At 46.5% G+C, this 22,328-nt stretch overlaps 1 protein-coding gene across 1 annotated transcript; it reads right to left on the bottom strand.

Moving 5' to 3' along the window:
• Positions 1-239: 239 nt before the first annotated feature.
• On the bottom strand, positions 240-20,019 carry LRRC8C (leucine rich repeat containing 8 VRAC subunit C). Its single transcript, XM_082313543.1, has 3 exons — positions 19,896-20,019; positions 4,954-5,095; positions 240-2,696 (listed from the first exon to the last, which is right to left on the bottom strand). Exons 2-3 carry the CDS (start codon positions 5,089-5,091, stop codon positions 426-428), a joined length of 2,409 nt encoding a protein of 802 aa, XP_082169669.1. The 5' UTR covers positions 5,092-5,095; positions 19,896-20,019; the 3' UTR covers positions 240-425.
• Positions 20,020-22,328: the final 2,309 nt, after the last annotated feature.

Below are 22,328 nucleotides of genomic sequence, written 5' to 3'. Positions count from 1 at the left end.
ACCACCCGTTGAAGACCATGTCCTAAGGGATTAACAATAACCAGGAAGACAATATAATCCTCTATTACAAATTATGCAACCCAAAGCATACAGCTTACACACAGTTCCCCTGTTGGGATTAGGCAAAGGAAAAAAAAAAATCAGCAGATAAACCCATTTACTTTTACCAGTAAAAATTAAGTTACAGATACCCTTGTTCTCAGGGCAAAACCAACTTAAAAAATATCTTAAAACAGTGAAAAAATACAAGAAAATTTTATTTAAAAATATATGTACTCCTTACTCCAAATTTGTTTGTACAGAAAGGATTTGTTTGAAAAAGAAAAAAATAATGACAAACTGAATGCATATTCGGAGTAAGCACTTTCTACAGCATATTTGGTAGAAGCGTTATTTCTGTAAAACTGAGCGAGAGGAAGTTTTAGTTATTCAGCTTTCATTTGTTCCCTGACATCAGAAGGCAACGTTTCAAACAAGGTGTCCTCTACAACGAAACCAGTCCGCTTTAGAGCTCTACATTCACCGAGCTCAGGTGGGAGGATTTCAAAGTGATTGCCTTTAATATCCAAGTAGGAAAGGAATGCCAAATTACCAATTTTAGGTGAAAGGACTGACAAGTTATTTTTCCCAATTTTCAGAGTCTTAAGTTTTTTGCAAAAGTATAGTTCATCTGGCACGCTCTCCACCTTGTTGCAAGTAATGGAAAAGTATTGTAAACTCTGCAGAACTCCTATTTCAGGTGGGATAAAGCGAATGTCATTGTAAGACAAATCCAAATATCTGATTTTGTTGCATAGGAATAGGTGGGATGGAAGAACCTCTATTTTGTTATGGCTGAAGGAAAGCCGCTCAAGACTAGTGAGTTTCTTTATATGCTCTGGGATGTACGTTATACTGTTGTACCACAGCTTTAGGATTGTCAGTTTTCGCAGATGTTGAAAGCTTACTATTTCTTCAATGGATTTGAGGTTGTTTTCCTTTAGATCCAATTCCTGAAGACTGAGAAGGCTGAAGACTGCATGAGGAATGCGCTCTAAATCACAATGAACCAATTCCAGCTGTGTCAGGTTGACCATCTTCTTCAGGTTGTTGAGCATAACTAACTTAGTGCCGTCATTATGGATGCACAATTTTTGCAGGTGACTTGAAACATCGACTGCAGATTGTGGGATTTTGGACAAATTACTTTTTATGTAAAGAACTTTAAGGCTTTTAAGTTCCCGAAAAGACTCCAGTGTAATGTTTTTGGAAATGTCATGACTTAGGGAGCCAATTAAATACAGCTCTTCCAAATTTCTGAGGCCATACATCCAGTGTGGAAGTTCTCTGATGTCATCAAACTTGACACTCAAGATCTTGAGATTCTCTTTCAGAAACGCCAAGGCGGCGCTGTGGATCTTCACAGAGCACTGGTGCAACGAGAGCTCCTGGAGGTTGTCCAACTGTGCAATGGTTGCTGGTATCATTACATTATTAATTATTTCAAGTTTTAAAGACTGCAGCTCCGTAATTTCAAAAACTGTGTCTGGTAGTCCAGACAGCATGAAAAGCTGCAGCTCCAAATGGCTATGGGAGTTCGTCTGTAGCCTCTGTCGCAGTTTATCTGCAGTCCACTCGTTGTTTAGGTTCAGCTGTTTCAGCTTATTTTCACTGACTTCAGACAGGAAGACAGCAAATCGCTTGGAATAGAGAGGATCATACTGATCGATCATATGAAGCATAAAAGCAAAGTCATTCTTCACATCTGGGATATCATCAATTCCCGTCTCTTGCCGAACATATTCAAAAGAATATTCTTTCAGCGAACGATAGAACAACCAGTATAGTGTGTAAAGGCATGTGAGGCCATAGATGCTGACAAAGCACAGGTAGCAGTAGGAAAGTTTAGAGAATAGATGTGCCATCGTGTGGTTACAGCAAAAATTCTTATATCCTGTCATGTCTTCTATATCAACGTTACAGACTACTGTAAAATTAACTTCTGAGACAAGTGCTGTGTTGTAAGCAATAATAATAAGGAATTTAATTACCTTAAGTACAGTCTGGCGAACGTACATGACATAGAGTATATCACCCTCCTCAACATGCAGTCTAAACTTCTTCACCTTCTCAAACAGTGCTTTGGCCTGTTCACCTTCTTTCTTATCTAATGCCCCAGGTGTTCCCTTATCCACGACTAACTTCTCTGGGATTGATTTTAAAGACTGTGTCTTGACCAAAGTGCCTTCGGTGCTTGGCTGGATAGTATTAGACTTGTTTATGTTGTTCTTCCTGTTGTCTTTCTCTTCAGAGTCTTCCCCTGACACTTCGGATAAGGCTCTTGTTGTCCAGGGAGAATCGAAACATTTCCCAAGTATTGAAATGAAGTGTTCAATTTTGGAGCTCGATCCAGGGAATTTGAACCAAAAGTTACTACACAGCATGAAGACCAGTGTGTGTATAAGGACAAGGTAAGGGAAGTACTTGGCATACCAGTGCAAGGCACGTTCATAGCACACCTGATTTATAAAGCTGTATTGCTGAAGGTCCAAATCAGTCTTCAGTCCTTTCATTTCGACTGTAGCTGGAGGGGTGGATGGCTTGGGTGGAGGAAGGGGGGTTGTATCTGGGATTGTGTTAAACACATTTGAGCTATTAGATTGGTTCTGGCAAGGCTGTATGCGCTTTGGAAGGCATATTATCTTGTCTTGCATGACCTGAAACACACAAAAAGATATCGTTTAAACTGATGTACCAACAATGGTGGCAGCACCAATGGGTAGCTGTCCCTGGAGTTCCTCCAGCTGCCAGGCATTCCTCCCCACAGCCTGGCACTTGGCCCCACAGGCTGTGCTATTATTATTATTATTATTATTATTATTATTATTATTATTATTATTATTATTATTATTATTATTATTATTCCCAACAAGACACTTGTTCTATATGCCAAGAACTAGGTCACCCCTTTTCACCTATGGTTAGCTTTCCATAATTTGAATAAGAGGGCATTGAGATAATCCAGAAAAAGGAAAAGTGTGGGCAATGCTTCCAGAAAAGACCAGGGATCTCCTGCATTGCTCTCCCCAGAGAAAGCCTGTTCTTGCCAGGTGTATTCATCCTGGCTACACAACGTTCAGAGACAGCTTAGGCTTGAAAGCAGCATAACTGCATTCATGTGGTTGTACCTTCACACTGGTGTCTCATGACACCGAAAATGGCTGACAAAGAGCTAACGTGGGCATATCTATGCTGGGATATTATTAATCTTCAGTCTTAATAAAGACAAATAGGGATAATGGAGAATTGACGGCATCTGTGCGCGTGTGCTCATGGACATCACTTTTATTCAGTTTCTCATACATATACATAGAGTCCATATACCACACAGCTGTGGGAAAAAAAGTCGCTCTGTCCTTCTGTCCTTGAGTCTGTCTATAATGCAAAAACAAGCAACTTTCTTAATTGGGGCTGGCTATCCATGTTGACAGACTGAGGTCAGAGCGCCTTTAGGGACCAATCGCCTCTGGTTTAACTTGGGATAAGAGTTTGAGTTCAATGCAAGGCTCCCTATAGGTCTGAATTTAAAATGCTAATCCATGTGATAAACCAAGGAGCTCTGTTATTTGCCCTGAATGACTAACTGGGATTAGCCCAAACTAAGAATGTTTGTAGTGTAGATGCATCCTTTGACATCATGGTTGTTGAAAGCACTAAATATAGGGTATGCAACAAGAGTTACCACCATTAGATCCTCCTTGATGATCCACCCTGGTGCAAGGAGATGCTGAGATGAGACCAGATGTGTTTTGAACAATATCAATGCCGTAACTGTTGACACGTCAAAAACTCCTGCAGTTAATCTTTGTCTGTAAATGCTATTCTGATATACACCATTACTTACACCCTGGATTCATGCCTCTGGTAACAAGTTGGAATAAAAAAAATCGCCTGTTATTTGCATTGTTTCCACACATTATTTTCCAGTGTGCTTCATCCAATCAAGCAGGTCAACTTAAAAATAACAGATGTTCTACTTTGTGTGCCTAAGCAAACACTTAGTTACTAATGCAAAATTCGGCCCTATATAAAGAGATTTTTAAACATGGACGTCATATCTTTTCAACTGAAAAGACTTGAAAACGGAGAATACAGGCAAATCTACAGTTGATTTCATGTGAAATTTGGGACATAGTATGTGAAAATCTTGGGCCATGTAAGTGAGCAAATGCCCCTGAAATAAGAGCTCTGTCAATGTGTCCCTTCAGCACCAATTCTAAGTCATGCCAAGAAACATGAGATCCATGTTTGAACTAGTACTATAACTTTCTACTTTTGTGGAGTCCATCCCAAACAGTACTTCCCATTTCTTTTCAGCTTTTGGCTCTTCAGCAAAATGTAACTAACAGTGATTGACAGTAATGTCAATTGTTTATGTGTAAGCATCCTCAGAGATCCTTTGGAATGGAAGAGGCATAATATTAGTTGTGGGTGGTGTTAATAAAATAAACACATCCATTTCAAACCTCCTTCAAGCATAGAGACAGGAAGAATATTAATATTTGCCAAATAAAGAAAAACAGAAATTACAAAATTACATTTTTCGAACTTCTAAACAGAAAAATGGTAACAAATAATAGCTTAAGTTGATCGTCTGCTTTGTTATGTCAAATTGTGGTGAAAACAGGCATCCAGGCACAAGCCAAACCAACAGCTTTTATCTTAGCTGGCACCGTTCCACCAACTCTAGCGCAACTCTCCTGATTTACAGCTGCTAAAAGTCTGGTCTGTGTTATTTGATGTTGCTACCTAAACAAGCTTTAATCCTGGGACCAGCAAAGTTTCGCTTTGTTCATGGTGAACCCAAGAGATAAAACAAGATGTGACACCATCCTTCTGAGGCCCTTCCTTGTTTGTGGTGTTCTTTCAGCACCCCCGAGAGCACCCGCCTCGCTTCTATCCCGTTTGATTTACCTGTAACGTGCACCCAAACACACCAATCATCAGCATGGCGACGGAGAGATAGTCCGTGAACACATCCCACCAGGGCTTCAGCACCCTGAACGCCGGCTGCTGCTCCGAGAACTGGCGAAACTCGGTCACGGGAATCATCGTCCTGCAAAAGAGTAAGGCCAGCGCTCAGCCTCCTGCAGCCCGTACCCCTCAGTCTGTGCAAGAAAGTACTTCTGTGAGGTTTGAAACATGCTGATCTGGAAATGAGAAGCCCAGGATGTGGCATAAAAGTTCCCAGGTACCGCCCAAGCGGTCCCTCTGCCACCCCGCCTCAGAAGAGGGATGCTCGTGCTGCCCTCCTGCAGCTCCTGTGAGGAAGGGAGAGCAGGACCGGGGTCCCGTCCATGCAGGCGGGCAAATCCCTCTCTGCATTGACTCCCACCATATCTGATGGGTCAATGAGGCCTTCTGAATCCCCGAAAATCAGCCTGTTCTGTAGACAGAGACATTCAGCTTCATATACATTAGCCTTGATCTCCAAGGTCTGGCTAAAAGGCTTGTCCTGCGCTCAAATTTCACAGGCCCTTTTAGCTATCATGTTTCATTCACTTCCATTTTATTCATAGTGGTTTCAGGGATGCTTCAGAATATTTCTGTGCATACTCACTGCAGTTTTAAATCTACTATGTTTTGAGTGCAAGTTTCTGAAGTGCTTCAGCTAACCAAAACTACAAGCAGATCAAGGGCTTTATCTTTACCTCAGATGTCGAGGCTTACATCATCACCTCCTCTGAAAAATCAGCTAACACATGAGCATGTACAGGCAAAGCAACTGATTTTAAAGCCTACAGCATATTGTGTAATTGAATCCCTGAGATCAAACCAGTGCCGAAACTCCCCGGTAAGTTATGATGGAAAGATAAATTTGCATGGGAATGGAACAAAAATACTCCCAAGGGCAATTTACAAAATCTGTCCTTTAACTAATATTGTAAATGCTCACCACAATCACTTCATATTACAGTAATATTGGAAGAGTCTATAATCCCAATTCAGCTGAGCACTGGGACCCATTAGTGTGGGTTTGGTGCCATCCAGCTGTGCGCAGGCTTAGCGATAAGAGCACACTTGCTGATATGCTGCCCAGGGACTTAAGGGATTCAGTTCGTTCAGAGCCAGGGATCTGGCAGGGAAGGATTCAGGCCCTAACGGCTGCAATTCATCACAAGCGTACGGCCATCCCAAGAATTTATAACTGACTCCCACTACACTGGCCATACTTGAGTGGAAAGATGCTCAGTTCGACACCTTCTCAGGGACTGCTGTGCCTCTGCTTGCCCAGCTGATGCTCAGGAGGTACCACAGTCCTCAAAGGCACAAGGTGGCATCTGTTAATGACCTTGGGTTAGCAGCTGGGCTGGGGCTTTGCAGCTTTCTGAGTGGGTAGCATAAAAGCTTCTTAACCCTGCTCCCCTCTCCTCTTGCAACCCTTCCGTGTTGCTTTAAGCACTACTTGGCCAGGCAGGAGAATGTCTCTCAGCCTCTTGCCCTTCTAAAAGCTGTCCCCAGGATGTGTGCCGCAAAGCCAGATGAAATCGCACACACCTCTCGCACAGCTGGCAGTCCCCAAGAGGAAGGCAGGCTGTCCTCTGCAGCACTTGCAGATTAATAGACCATCAGTGAAAACGATGGCGATGCAAGCCTGACTTCATGCAGCCGGGTTGGAGGCTCGGCAGCGTCCATGCCAACAGGCCTGAATTGCTGCAGTGGTGGCGAAGGAATGCAGCATTCGTTATCAAATTACATGCAGCCAGCAGCTGCAGTTCTGAGTTTTGGGTGCCTGTCTTGCAAATGCTCAGCAGACGCATCAGGGAAGATCGACCTTTACAGAAGAGAACAGCTCAGGTAGCTGCTGGGACAAACCTTTACTGCCTTTCACTTTTCTTTTAGAAATACTGGTGGAAAAAATGGATCTCATAAATTAGAGGTGCCCCATGCAGCTTTAAGTACATGCCCAGCACTCCTTCAGCTGAAACCGGGGAGAGGAAACCCTCCGCTGGCAGCTCCCAGTGGCGCCTGAGCTGAAGACCATCACGCACTCATCTCTCTCTCATACCCGCGTGCATTTCACAGCCATTGGTAAGGAATTACCCTCCTCTTTTTTATTTCCACATAAAATGTAGGTGACTGGCAATAGCTGCTGGCAAGCTTTAAAAAATATTTTTTCTCTCAAGCATTGAAAACCATAGAAAATTCTTAAAGGAATATACTAATACAAATGTTAGCTAATCAGTTGTCATGCAACAGTCCTGCTCAAAGCTTTGTAACACATATATCGCCATCGGCTCAGGTTTTGAGGCCAGTTAGCTGACTGGAATGCCATCGGTGCACCCAAGAATAAGTATCAACAGATTGCTTTAAAATCATGAGGGTTTGACATTTTCTTTAAAATCACAAGGGTGTGACATTTTCTTTTTTTTTTTTCCCCTCTTTAATAATGGCATGGGTTCTTTTTCATCTTCTGATGCCACAGCCTCTAGGGGTCCTATTTGTAAGGTTTTTCCAAAAGTATATACAATTCGAGTGTTAGATAAGACACAATCATGCTTCCTACAGTGGAGCCTCTTGAGCAAACACGAATGCTCACATGCACCAAAATACGCGAAGACCCAGTTCTCGCTGGTTAGATGTCTAAGCAGCTCTGTGGATCTGAGCCATGGTGTTATGAAAGTCGGCAGTACTGAAACACGGGCAGCGCCTGACAACAGATGGGACTGGAAACTATCTTGCAAATTAGTGTGCAGGGACAGTTTTCAAGACCAAAAATTAATTTGGCTGTTGCATTTCATAGGTTTCACTCTGTATTTTTAGGGGCCTTTGTTGTATTATATATTTGCTTTACTTCTTCTAAGTGATGTGTGGGGAATTTAGATGAAGGCGGATAGTTTCTAGCACCACAAAACCATGCTGCTCTGATCCCTTGTTCCCTTTAGAGGCTGCTGTTTGCATAGTGTGACTCCTCATTAGTAGAGTGCACATACTGTTACCCTGGTTAATGGGCCAAGCAGAGGGAGACCTGCATACAGAAAGCCTCTCTGAGCCATGCTAGAAAACCCATCTGTAAGGCTGGAAGGTTTGCAGTCCAACACCAAATCATCAAAATCTGTCTGCCACTTATGTTTTCTTTATTGTTAAAAATAGAAAACAAATGTTACTGAATGATGGCAATGGTACTGCACATAATAATGGTAAATAAACCAACAATGTCTAATGACAGACAATATTTTTCAACTTCAGGAAAAAAGACATTCATAAGAAGCTTTAAATGGAGATTGGACATGAAGAAGTGGGATAACCGTTTTCCAGCATCCTCTGGAGAAACCCTATTGCTTCTCCCCTTGCTGCACTAGCAATAAAGAGAAAATGCTGCAAAGAAGTGCAGAGAAGCCTAGGATTACCAGTGCTGCTGGTATCTGCAGGCAAAACAGAAAGACATGAAATCTCTTTTTATTTGTCTCCCTCTTCCCTCTAGTTTCTTTTCCGTTCTGGCCTGTCCAGTGACTGAAAGGACATCTATTAGCCGTGGCTCTGAGGCCTCAGAAAAGACACAGCAGGTCCACATGGCTCAGAGCAATCCTGAAACCCCCCTCCTGGCCATGGCCGGAGCCCGGCTCTTCCCCACTGCTACACCCAACGCCGTACCACTGCCAGACTCGTTTAAAACCACACACAAAACAGGTCTGTACAAAATAAAGTGATTCAGTCAATCATTAATTTAAACAAATCAAAACAGGGATGCTAAAAAGGCACACTGCAGCCCAAATCACAGCAATCTCTGGGACAGTACACCATCTACTGTAGATTCTTATCTCTTCTTATAACAAGGAGATAGAAGAAAAGGAGTTCGATGTTTCAGCTGGTGAAAATTAAGACAGCATTACTAATTTCAGTTCACTCACATTCAAAATGCTATTTAATGGCACAATACATTGTAGCTGAAATGTGGAGTCTGACTTATGTTAAATACTATTCTAACCTACTTTAGGAAATATTGAATTCTAAATATTGGATATTTTTTTCAATTAAAATCGGAACTCTTTCCCTCTCTTGCATTTCTAATAACCCTCAGTCTCTAGAGAAAAGAAAACCTTACATGAGATGAATCATCTGGTATTCAGCTACCAGAAGGAAATAAAAAAGGAACTTGGATTAAAAAAAGTTGTACTGGCTGTTAAGAAGTTCTGCAGAAAAGAGCTGATGGTTTGCCAGATTAAATAAAATTAAAAACAAAAAAAAAAGGGGGGAGAGAAATTAGTACGGTCTTTTATTATTATTTTAAATTTTCTAGGAAATATAGAAAACTTCATCAGCGAAAATGAATATGTGATAATAAGATGAAATACTGGAACCCAGGTATAAGGAAGGTGTGATATTTACTCCAGCAGAAGAACCAACTACAGGAATCAGCAAATGCATGGGTGATTAGGAGCGAGACACAACGACTTAATGTGACCTAAAAGAGCTAAGCAGAATAAATAGATCCAAGTCAGAGAGAAAAGTATTGGAAACAAATTAGACGTAATAAATCAAGCGATTGAATCAAAGGATGATTGTGAAATGGCTGCGCTGTGGAGCAAACCAGCTTCTCAGCAATTGGCCTTCATCAGAGGGAATAAAGAAAAGTGGTGGGGACAGTTCGGAAGTAATGATGGCTCTTGCCAGCACGGCTAAAAAGAAAAACGAGTATGTTTTACAAATGGGGTAATCTGCATGATGTGCACTGCAGAATATAAAGGAAATTAATTAATTAGCTTCCTGCCCACTGGCGGCTCAGAGGACGCTGGGGCAGGCAGCCTGGGGGGGGTCTGGGCAGGGACTGCCTTTGCAGCACTGGTGCCCCCCGGGCTGAGCGGCACACCGGGGCTGCCGGGCAGTGGCCGAACCTCTGCCACCAGCGCTGTGTCAGCAGGGCCTCTGTGTGAATGGGCGCAGAGATGCTGACGAGCACGGTTTCCAGCTGTAGCTGTAGCTACCCTACCTCCACCAGCGACAGCAACCCAATGGACCGGCCCTCCCCAGCCACGGCACAGCGTGCCCGGGCTGGCACTGCTCGCTGCCGGGGCTCTCTGGGCACGAGGGACCCCAGTCAGGGACAGGGCCCACCGTGCCACATGGGCAAACGCCTGGGGACGTTATATACTTGACCTGTCTGCGATGTGTGTGATACACCCCCTCACCAAGCTGTATTCATCTTGCATCTCGAGAGACGCTTCACCAAGAAAAAAAACATATTAATATTCAGAGAAGTGCCCCTCTGGTACAACCCCGAACAAAACCGCTTTTGGCTTCTAGCAGCTTCCAGGCCCCACGCTCCAGCTATTGCTAGGTGACGGTTGCTATTTTTAGGCAGATTCTCACAGAGTAACTTCATTCATTTTACGGAGCGTAACTGCGTGGATTGACACCAGCCCTCGGCAGAGCCAGAGGGTACGCTGCCGGAGAGCGCTCTGTTACCGGTGAGAACCGCTGCGCCGCTCCCACCTCAGCTTTCCAGGCGCAGTTTGTAGAGCCACTGCGATTAAAAAAAGCACACTGAGTGAAATGGAAAGAAATAATTGAGAGGCCCTGCCTTTATCTCATCTGCGGCAGGGCTGCTAGCGCACATTCCTCGCCCAGGCAGACCCCCAGCAGCTCCCACCACCGCCCCCCGCCAAGGCAAGGTGTCTGCTGGGCCGCCTACGCCATGCTGCTGGGAAAGCTGCCGACTGGTCTGCGCCCTTCCACGGGCAATCCTCAATATTACCTGTTGACACCAGCCAGCCTGAGCCCCAGCTATGGCCTCCTTGCCCAGCAAAGCCCAAAGGCCTGTCCCCGCGCCTTGCTGACCCTCACGCGACAGAGAAGCGGCGTCACTGCTGCTTTGTGCGCTGTAGGCGGGAGACCAGGACTTGCCAGAGCTGTGTTTGCCAAGCTACAGGTGTTATTCACCAGAAGTCAAGCCCTCCGCTATTTTAGTCTTCCAGTAGTGGTTACTCAATCATGTTGCCATGTGTTGAAGCAATCACTGTCATCCATTGCTTGTTTTAGGGAAACGACCACAGCCGCACACCAGAATCGGGGCCCCTGGGTGCTGGACAGGCAATTAACATCCAGAATTTATTGGTTCGAAGGGGCAGGGTATGAACAACACACCAGAGGGAAAAAGGAGGAGGAACGGAGCAGGAGGAGAGAGACAACACAGCAGAAACAGTGACGTTTACAACTGGGAAGCATAAAAAGTTGGTGAGGTTTCTTAAGCTGACTAGAAAAGATGTTTAAATGATTAGCCGGCTGACATTTAACCACATTTCCCTGACATCGCATCAACCCTCCTCAGGCGCAGGATCAGCACCACCGAGAGTGGCCCAGAGTCCAAGCAAGTCCCAGGACAGGGACCTGACCCCCCCGTGGGGAAGGAGCTTTCCCCTTGGTGTGAGGGGCCTTGGGCTGGTGGCCACAGGGCCACAACCGCAGCCCGGCTGAGTACGCCGGGAAGGGGCAAGGCTGAGATGTCCTCAAGAGACAATTCAGACTGGGACTGCTTGGTCTTTCACATCAGAGATCTACTGAAAGCAGAAAGTGCTGGGCTAGGCAAAAACCGCCCTCCTGGCTGTTTTAAACATACTGCATGTGTTAGGATAAATTATGAAATGCCTTTTGGGAATAGTGCTGCAAGTAGGTCTCTGGGTTTGTTCCCATACATGATTTATTGCATATTCATCTTCATTAAAGGAACAGAGCACAGCACATATTTAACACACAACGAGCTTGTGACCTGCTAGCAGGGACTCAGCAAAGCCCGAGTGCTGCAGGCCGCATCTGCAGGGGCTGCACTCCAGTGGGTTTTGCTTTACATGGGACATGGCACTGCACACCCTAAACACCACAGCCCGCTGTCCTCAGTTGTAAACATTTGTTACTCTGCATAAATACCATAAAGTTGCTTTTCAGGTGGTTCTGTGCTGTCTGGCCTTGGCCGCCTTGGGCCAGGAGCTGAAGTTAAGCTACAGTGCTTCTCAGCACAGGGCCTGAGGCTGCACTGAAAAGCAGAATTTTGCATTCTTGTTTTGCCTGATTGGGAACTGCACACAGAGACGGTTAAATAAGCAGGGATAAGGGAGTTTTGCAGTCAGGTTCATGGTGATGTGTTCTTAAAACACCCGATTTAAACAAAATCACTGATCAATGCAGAGCCCCAGGGCCTAGGGCTACAGTCTCCTCCAGCTGGGGCTGACAGGCACAGCCTGGCATGAAAATGGCTTGGTACTACCACCATCAGTCATGTTTTCTGTTGATTATAACTTTGCCAAATTTGTATTTTTGGGTGGGATTCGGTCCCCAAAACGACCATAAGGAAAAACCTGCCAATTTAAAACAAAATTTAAATGAAGATCTAGCCAGCAATTGTTCAAACCATTTCTAGAAACAAGCTTAGGGGAACAACATTGGACTGTGCACACTACGAAACTTGCGTCTTTTTATTTTAAACTTTCCAGACCCCCTATGCCCCAAAATTTGGCCTGTGTATTGGGGCCGCACTTTTTACTGCAGTGTGAACAGCTGCCCACAGCTGGCTAATTTATAAACCTTTGGAAACTGTGGGTTTGCATGTGCCCTTTGATCTCCGTAGCTGAACATTTCATCTTCAGTGCATGTCCAGGAGCCTCTCAGCTCCTGGCACTGCCCGTGCTGGCACCACAGATCACAGATAACGAACCTGCTTCACGTCATCACCTAACCAGGAGAGGACTCAAAGTGGACCCAGGGACAAGGCACCAAGTCTGGAAAACTGAGATTAGACTAAGGGGGAAATAAGATGATAAGGGCTGGAATTAGCAACTCCTAATTCCCAAGAGGCTGATGTTCCGCCCTTATCTGTGCATTCTCACACACACTGTACACGCAGTGAAATAATTTCTGAACTACCCCGACATTCGGTTTTGGTAAGTATCTTGCTACATGTTTGCACTGACCAAAATGTCCAGCATTTTGGTAAGTGTAAGTGCTTGGTCAGTTCCTGTGTAACATATGATAATAGCTCTGCTACTAACTTCTCCCTATATTTGAGGCATTTCAGGAGATCAGTTTCCCTGCTAGGATTTATAGCCACTGGTGTTTCCTGTAGTATAAAATTTAATTAAAAAAAAAACCCCAAACTGTCAAAAGTTTTTTGGTTGGAAGAACTACTCTGAGTGCTGGCTATTTGGGAGTATAGCAAAAAAGTATCACATGTTGCCACTTCTTCAAACATGCTGGGTTACTTTTTGTTCCGTTGACTGTAAGGGAGATTTTCATAGGAAGAAATACCATCATTCTGAAGTAAGAAATACAAACAATGCTGTTGCTTAAACATAAATCCCATGTTAAAGAACTGGAAAGCCATTAAAAACAAACCGTTTGCATCCAAATAGTTATTTTTAAAAGTCTATGTGTTTACTGTATTTTCAAACAAGTTCATCTTCTTGGGGCTGAGGCTGGCAACGAAATGTGGCCTGGAGGGACAACAGAGCGTGAGTCAGGAGTCCCCACTGGGACCCGGCCATGGGCTCCCCATGGGCTCCCTGTACTCCTGCTTTGGGCATGCCACATCGACCTGCCATGCCGCCACTTCTCCAGCTGCAAAACAGAAAGGTATCTATCTACTTTCTTTACTACCGTTGGTGGGAAATATGAAGGAATGGTAGTACAAAATCATAACGTACTGCTTTTTCCAGTTCTCTGCAATGGTTGAGTCTAAATTCATAGCATGTCAAAACTTCTCTGCAAAGCCACTGGAGTTAATTTGATTGCATACTACACATTACCGAAATTATGTGTCACGGTTGGTATTTGCAATCTGGGGAGCAGACAAAATACAATCAGCCCACAGAAGACATCGTTCCAGCACCCACACTTTGGTGGTCCTACAAAACGTGCGCAAGCCGTGCAGTTTTCACCTGCGCCGATGCGGATGAAAGCAGACTGGCCATTGACAGCCGTTCAGCATAGAAACAGGGTTTCATTTCCAGGTGCACTGACTGGAGAAGGCCAGGCTGGGCCACCTGAACTCCAGCACAGTCACAACCCAGCTACTGGAAAACTGCCCTCCATTACGCTAGCTGCCACAAACCAGCTTCCTCAGTGCCCCGGCTCTGCAGGTCCGCAACCGTGGGCAAGACTCCAATGAATCACCAGGGATTTAGTTGCTTGAGAAAACTGAAAAGGGTGTAACTTCCAGAAACTTGCTGAACACCTAGACTTTTTCCATTCTTTTCCCTCTGAGTTACCGGGGCCCACGCTGCAAGCATCCAGCGTACGTTTCGGTTTCGGCTGCCCCTCTGCCTAACACCCAGGAGGGAGCATGGTGGATTCAGAGGCGGCAGTGAATCCCCCTGTTCTGCTGTTGGTACCATCCGCCGCAGCAGTGGAAGCTCAAAGGCCTGAATCCAGAATTCAGAGGAGACATAAGGGATGTAAAGAGGAGACATAAAGGACGTAAAGAGGAAGTAACTTCAATAAACCGCGTTTCAAGAGATACGCTGCAATTTCCACCTACACGTACAGTAAGTGCTGCTTTGGCGACGGATCCCAGACAACAACTTTGTTGTTTGTTTCAGTTGAGTCATAGTACATTTTCATGTATCACACACCAAAAAGACTTCCTATTGTCAGCAGCTATTTGACTTCGACTTGGTTGGACTGAAGACAAAAAATTGTTCAGGGCCAGATTCTGCCAGATAAAGTCTCAGTGAAATCAATAGCAGTTCTTTCTGTACCAAGCACATAGGCCTGTGTGGAGATTTGGCTTTGCTGAGCTATTTGTCCAAATCTAAAGAAAAGTACACTACGCATTTCCATGTCAAAGACTACTTCAAAGGCAATACTTACCATTTTTCAGCTCTGGGAGTAACATTCTTAGTTTATCAGGGCTATCACTCAAGCTGCTGGCCCTCTTTCCAGAGCTGCAAAATGTTCTTAATGCTAGTGAAAACCTTTAAGAGCAAACCAAAGCACTGAGCAAGAAACTATCCAGTAAGCGGTATTTTAGTACTTCTGAAGTATGTCTAAATGACTGAGAAAAGTAAACTCACATCAAGTTTTAATCAAAGTTACACCAGGTTTTCCACAAACACTTATTTAGCATGCTCAGATAACGAAGACAGAAACAATGCCGTAGAATGTCATAGGACAGACAATATTACACAAACCAGTGCCATTCATTGCCGAAGGAATAGTCAGAGGCCTCAGGCTCATACAAGTGCTCATAATAAAAAATGTTCAGCTGATATAATTAAAATTTAATTCCTAATTGGGACAGGAAGCACAAAGGGTCCATTCTGAGTCTTAAGCAGCTCAACCATCTGAAAAGTTAGTTAAAAACTTTTTATGCAGTGATTGAGCCAAAAACATTCAAGAAATGCCTGTTTTCACGATTTGTGAGACTTTTTCATATAAAGGATCTTTTCTGCTCCTGCCTGCATGCTACACAAGAGAGCTTTCTAAACTTGGCGATAGTCTCATAAAACATGGATCCCAAAACGCCTGGATAAACATACAGATATTCTCAGCCTGAAACACAGCTGATGAATTTTCTTCCCCGCAAACCATCCTTGGTGACAAAAACCCCCGACGATAAAAATAAAGCTCATATAGTCTCATCCATACTCTTGAAAGAATAAGAAAGACTAACATAAATAAATTTAAACACATAAAATGGATATGATCTACACATACTCAAAGATAAACACGAACAGCTACAGAATCATAATTGCTATTCACATGGATGACTTGTAACGATCGTAAACTTCGGAGATGTGGAAAACCAGAACTATCTGCCTAAATTCTTTATAGGACTTTTTCAGCACAGTGTCCAGCCGTGGCCCACGGAAGAGGGATTAGCTCTAAACTTGTTCCACCAAAAAGTCTGTTGCTGCATCATAAAACAGAAAGAAAGGCTGTTTCCACCAAGCCTAAACTTTGTGAGATCGAAGGAGTTGCTGGGGGGGGCGGTTCTGACCACACTATAGCAGGTGTGCAGGTCTTGGAAATTACGTTGTCATGGGTAAATGATGGCAAAGAGCAAATACTCTTTTTAATCACATCACGCTTAACAAAGGGCTTTTCCGATAACATTGTCTGTGAGCATCCATCTTGCTTTCCATAAGCTTGCATGGTAACTATCTACCCCTGAGACAGCTCATCAAGCATTCACATCAACTGGACAACGAGATCTCTAGCGGTGCCGGCTCAGAACACCAAACCTGATTTCTGACACCAACCTGCACTCCCGAGCTGTCGCATTCTACTGTAAATCACACAGATACCAGGATCTTACACCGCTGCACGCTCAGGGCAGGGCTTGACCTGTGCTCTGCTTCACCATATGCTCCAGAGCAAGCAATTAATCCAAGCTCCCACCTTGCTTTCAGTGATGAGTAAATAAAATCGGGAACGTTCTCAGCACTTCAGCAGTCTTATTGCTGGCTTGTTGAATTTTGGATTCCCATCAATACAAAATCACTATGTGCCACTATGTGCTATTGCCACTGAAGGCAGACGTGAGCTAGCGTCTCCATCTTCAGCAGATCATAGTTTAGCCCAGGATCTGAAGTTGGTATAAAAGGCTGGATGCCGCTCACCTGAAAGTCAATGGAAAAGTTAAAGTTTACTTTGACAGAGAGAGAAATGGATTTGTAATGCTACTCTACAGGACCAAATGTTTTCACATACGCTGGTTCAAATTCAGTGGAACTTTGTACGCTCGCCGTGACAGCAGCGTTAGCAACTTTCCATGGAGACGGGTGCCATTCTCCCTGACAGGGGAGGCCTTTGTTTTACTTTAAAACCAAGAAAAAACACGCACTGTATCTTAATGCAGGATTCTCCCAAACAAATGCAAAATGTGCAAAGCACATACACGGCACTATCCTACCTTTTAAAAATCTGACCTGATCAAACACTAGATCGCAAATCAATCCTTCGTGGGAGATGGAAACAGAGTGGACACAACCTCCACACTGGAAAAAAATGCCCAAAAAAATCATCCTGGTCCAAGCCTACGACTCTCTGGATGATACGGTTGTAAAGTTTATGCCGTGTCTGATTAGCTGCTTGTGTCAGGCACTAAAACGTAAAATGAATACAGCGCAGGTAAGCTGATCCAGGGTCTGTCAGGTTTGAAGACAGCTCTAAGATACTTTGGGATGGGAAGGGAGTGATGCCTGCCCTGTATTATGAATGAAAGCAACGGAGCAAATGGCGTTCTCGCACATGCCCAAGAAGGTGAATCAAACCTAGTATCTTCCTAGTGGGAAAGAGGTCTTAGAAACACAAACCCCAGGAAAAGTCACTGCACTATAGCTTGAATTTGCATCAGAGCTTTGTCGCACAAAATCCCTGGGCAAACAGCTAAAGGATGAAGAAGAGAGTAAAGTTTCCATTATGTTCAGCATGTGAAATCCAACACTTGTTAACATTCTGACAAATCATTTTGGAAGGAGAATGGCTTCTTTGCTTTACTAAGTAACGTTTTAAGGGAAGTATTTTGGGCTTCTCTTTTTCTTTTTTTTTTTTGTCCTGAGGTAAATTGTTTCATTTGCAGGGTTTTCTTTAATATATAGCCCCTCCCCTGCCCTTCACAACTCTGTGACAATCAGGACAATATCTTTTCGCTAAATTTTCTCAAAGAGGAAAAAAATCCTGTAAAGTTAAACTCTAGCTCCTGTTATTGTGAATTGTTTGGACGGTAATCGAAATTTTTTTTTTTTTTTTACTTCCCACAGCATTCAAAAAGGCTTGGGCTGGGAAGTGCCTTTCTGGTGGTGAATAGGGGCCACTTCAACCAGTTGCAACCGAGGTCATTGGACAATCAGGGGAACTGCTCCTCCCAGCACCCTCTGGCCCAGTTCATTATTTTGGGTCTTACTGTGTCGTCACGTTAAGGCCACCTGAATATTGTTTAACCCTCTCCACTGCCCAGCCCGGCCGCTGCCCCCCTCCCAGTCAGAGCCCCTTATTACGGGCCTCAAAAACCAGATACCGAGGAGGGATGCGGCTGCCTCAGGAAATCCACTTGAACTGGTACAGGAACCGATTGCAAGATAGCACCGAACACTGAGGCAAGGACCTTGTGCGAAGAATTCAGCAGTCTCTGATTTTGTTCTTTGCCAACAACCAGCACTGGCCTTTTCCGATACCGTGCATACAAAGTAACTAGCTTTTTAGCCTTTCAGAAAGTTTCTTTCTAAAACCGCTTACAAGAGTAAATAATAACAAAAAACCCACAGAAAGTTACATTACAGTAAAACCTCCACGGGGGCCCGTTAGCGTTCAGACTGGAAGAAAACTGCATCACGCATTTAGCAAACTCAGAATGCAACTGGAAAAGGAAATGATTCAGAAACCACAGGTGCTCGGCACCAGGCTGCTGCGCCTTGCTGGCAGCCCCTGGGCACGGGCACTTGCGAGACAGCAGGACTCCAAGGCCAGGTTAAAGTTAAGGATCAACTCGGAACTGTGCTCGGCCTGGCTCTTGATGCTGACCTGCACCACGGGGGCAAACAGGCATTTCCAGGAGGAGAGTGAGGCCAGGGGAGTGAGTGCTACCTTCCTGACTGCTTTCATCATGCCAAAAAGAAAAGTAAAAGCAGGCCTAGTATACCAGGGGGGAGCGGAAATATGCGTACTTGGTTGAATTGGGAAGGGATGGTTTGGGGTTTTTTTTTAATTATTTATTTCCAACGTTGCCATCTTTTTCTCTGCTATCTTGCAAAGCACCTTTCTGCCTGTCCAGTTTTTTACAGCATCATTCAAGCCTACAGTGCTCTATGGGAGCAAACATGTACATGTGTGCCTTCAGATGCTGCTACTCTTAATACTGAGGCTTTCCTCACTGGAAGTACTTATTCCAAAAGTAAAAAAAAATTAAAAGGCAAGGCATAACTCACATACTTATCTGCACAATAGAATTCCTCACTTTTAAACGTTTTCATCCTAATGAAATTCTAGTAGGATACATTCAGCAGTCTTTCATAAGCCTCTCATTTTGCTTGGTCAACTCTTTCCAGTGAACTGGACAAACTGCATTTCGTGAATAATGAACAAAACCGCCCATCACCCTGCGACAAGGCAGGGTTGTTTTTAAACCGATTTAAAACCAGGATTGTTGTGGGGTTTTTTGGGGTTTTTTTTAATCTCTTCGAAAACGGAGCCACGAACGCCGGCGCCCCGCAATGCCGCGGGGGCTGCGCTCCCCTCCCGACCCGGCGGCAGGGACCCGCCGGGACCCTCCGGGGCTCGGAGCCGCGGCGCAGCCCCCGCAGAAGGGCCGCGCTCCCGCATCCCCTCTCCCCGCCGCCTCCCCGTCCTGCTCGCAGCCTCCCCGCAAGGCGGGCTGGGTTGGGGGTTTGGGTTTGGTTTGGTTTGGTTGGTTTTTTTTTCCCCCCAGGGAAAATACTGACACGGGCTTCCCTGGAGCCGCCCGTCTCCAGGGCGACTGCTTCGCCTTCCCCCTGCCCCCACCGACCCCGCTCCCGGGACGCCCCGCTTGGCCCCGGGCCGCCGCCCCGCGGGGCACCCCCGGGGCCGCCCGAGCGCCGCGGCCCGGCAGCGGGGGGCCCCGCCCGGCAGGGGACGGGGATGGGGATGGGGTGGGATGCGGGGGCCGCCGCGGCCGCTTCCCGGCGCCCCTCCGCGGGGGAGGGGACGGCGGCGACCCCAGACAAAGTTTGGCTCCCCCGGCGCTGCCCGGGGACGGGGGCGGCACCGCCGATGCCGCCGGCGGGCAGAGCGGCGCCCCCGCAGCCGCTGCCTGGGCCGGGTCTCTTCTCCCCGCGGGGCCCGCAGCGGCTCCGTCCCCCCGGGGCCCCCTCCCCGCGGCGATGCCCCGGCCCCGGCGCCAGCAGCGGGGCCCCGGGCAGAGGCAGGCCGGGCGCGGCAGCGCCTACCTGGTGCGCGTCCGGGCGGGGGGCGCGGGGTCACGGGCGGCGGCGGCGGCCGGGCGGGACCGCGATCATGCCGCGGCGCGGCGAGGGGCTGAGCGCGGCGGGCAGGGCCGGGCCGGGCCGGGCCGGGCCGGGGCGGGGAGGCCGCCTGCAGCCGCGCTCCGCCCGCCGCCGCTCCGCCCCCCGCCGCCGCGGGGCCACGTCTCCGGGCTGACGCAGGCGGCGGCGGCCGGGGGGCGCCGGTCGGGCCGGGCCGGGCAGCCCCCGCTGGCGGCGGGGCTCCGGGCGTGCCGCTCCCGCAGGCCCGGGCGGCGGCGGGCGGGACAGCCGCGCTCCGCCCGCCCCCGCTCCCCCGGAGGCCGGGCGGGAGGGGACCGCTAACGGTAACCGACGGCCGAGGCCTCCGGGAGGGCCCGCGGCATCCCCGGCTGGAGCGGCCCTCAGCGGGGCGGCCGGAGAAACGCGGCGTAAACAGGCTGGGCTGGGCTGGGCTGGGCTGGGGGGATGCTTTTGCTCCTCCGCAAAGTGCAGTTGGTGCCGTGGGAAGTAATTAATGACGGGGGGAGGGGGGGGGGAGCCGCCCGTGGCCGACCCCGCGCTGGCGGATGGCAGCAGAAAGCGTTGGGGAGAGACCTCGGCCCCACCGCACAGGGCCGCGGAGAGGCTATAAAGAGACCAGGCTGTAAAGCGCCTGGGACTGCATTAACAATAGAAAAGCATCTCAAGGAGTGACAATTGGAAACACAAACTTCTGGCCCAGCAATTCAAAAGGCGCAGACTGAAAACTGCTGCTGAAAGAAACCGCATATTTGAAGGGAGTGTTGTTCAACATTTCCAAGAAAGATTTACATCTCTGGCAGAACGAAGAGACGGGACAAATTCTGCATCAGAGAGTGGTACTTGCCCTCTAATGACTTGCCCCTAACCTTAGGGACAGAATGCATATGCCCTTGGGGACAGTATAAATATGTAAACAAAGACAGACAAATATATAAGCCCCCTGGGGGGGAGTTAATGGAAACAAATACAACATGAGGCATCACAGCTGTTCTGCTGCAAAAATATATACTGGGATGTGGACCGAAGGTCTGCCATGGAGAGCTGCGGGTAATTCTGACTTTGTGTACTTTCTGACCCATCTGCTTCAGGGGCTGCCGAGGGCAGGCTCAGGTTCCTCATTCGGGAATCGCTGATGTAATTTATAGCTGTGGGAGTTCAGCTCATCCTTTGACCAAAGTGTTTGCTAAAGTGCTTCGCCATGCAGAGCTGCTTTCCTCAGCTGAAGCCTCGAGGCTTTCTGAGGCACCTCAAGAAATGAGGGTTTGAATCTGGCAGGAGCTGGAAGGGGTTGCTGGCATAGCTCCCTCATGGTCCTTCAGAGCCGCCAGCCTAAAAGATTTCAGCAATATTGCACCATTACGTAATTTTAAGCCTTAGCCCCGTGCTTTGGGGGATATGGCTGAGGAGTAAAACAGCACAAATGAGCAAGGTTTCCATATGGACGAAAGCACTGGGTTTCTTTTTTGAGCTAAAGAAATGGTTATGGTGACTGCTGCGTTCATTTTCTTTTTATTGGTTTCTTTCCATTACTCTTCACTCCTGGCAGCGGCTTAGAGAATCCCTCCCTGTCCTGGATGGTTTCTTCTTTCAAACATTTGCAGGCAGTTGTTCTGTTCACCCTTTCGTCATCGCTTAGCTCATTTAATCTTTTCTCATAAGTCAGTCCCTCCCGTTACCTAATCATGGTGCTGCTTTTCCCTGAACTCCCTCTCAGTTGCTCCTTTGTTTTACGGTGACACGTAATCCTGCCATTGTTAAAGTTTCCTGTTGTGGACTTTTGGGTTATTTTTGTTCAGAGTTGCTGCAGTACTTGGAGGACTGAGCTAAGCTTCCCCTGTGAAGAATAATTACAGGCAAGGTCACTGATACTGCAATAGAAAACATGGTCCATGGGCAATTATAGCTGATGGGTTTGGGGATGGAGGCTTAGTGCAGTTCTGGTATGTGAGCTTCTAGTGGAAGAAGGCCCAAAAAATCATGTTCGATATTAAACGCACAATTGGGGCTCCAGATACCTTTGCTCCACTGGAAAGATTTTGCTGCCTGCAGAAATGGAAATTTATTTGTGAATTCTTGCATTATTTTCTTTAAGACCATCTAGGCAGTTGGAGTCTGAAGTAATTTGGGGGTATTTATTTTACTAAAAGTGTTGTTTCTACCAAAATGATAGGCAACAGAAGAAACAGGATTCAACCATCTGTATGGCTGCAAGTGTTTGACATCCTTTGATTTCAGGTTGCCTCTTTGTTTTTCATTGACTCCAGAGGAACGTGGGACAGGACACATAAGAAATGCCATTACTGCAAGCTTAGTGCGTTTGCCTTTACTGTCGATTGTTCTATTCTGTCATTCATAATTTACAACCTCCAAAAGCGT

This window comes from Platalea leucorodia, assembly GCF_965183815.1.
Source record: "Platalea leucorodia genome assembly, chromosome: 5".
Taxonomy (NCBI): Eukaryota; Metazoa; Chordata; class Aves; order Pelecaniformes; family Threskiornithidae; genus Platalea; species Platalea leucorodia.
This window is presented reverse-complemented; position numbering and strand designations above follow the sequence as displayed.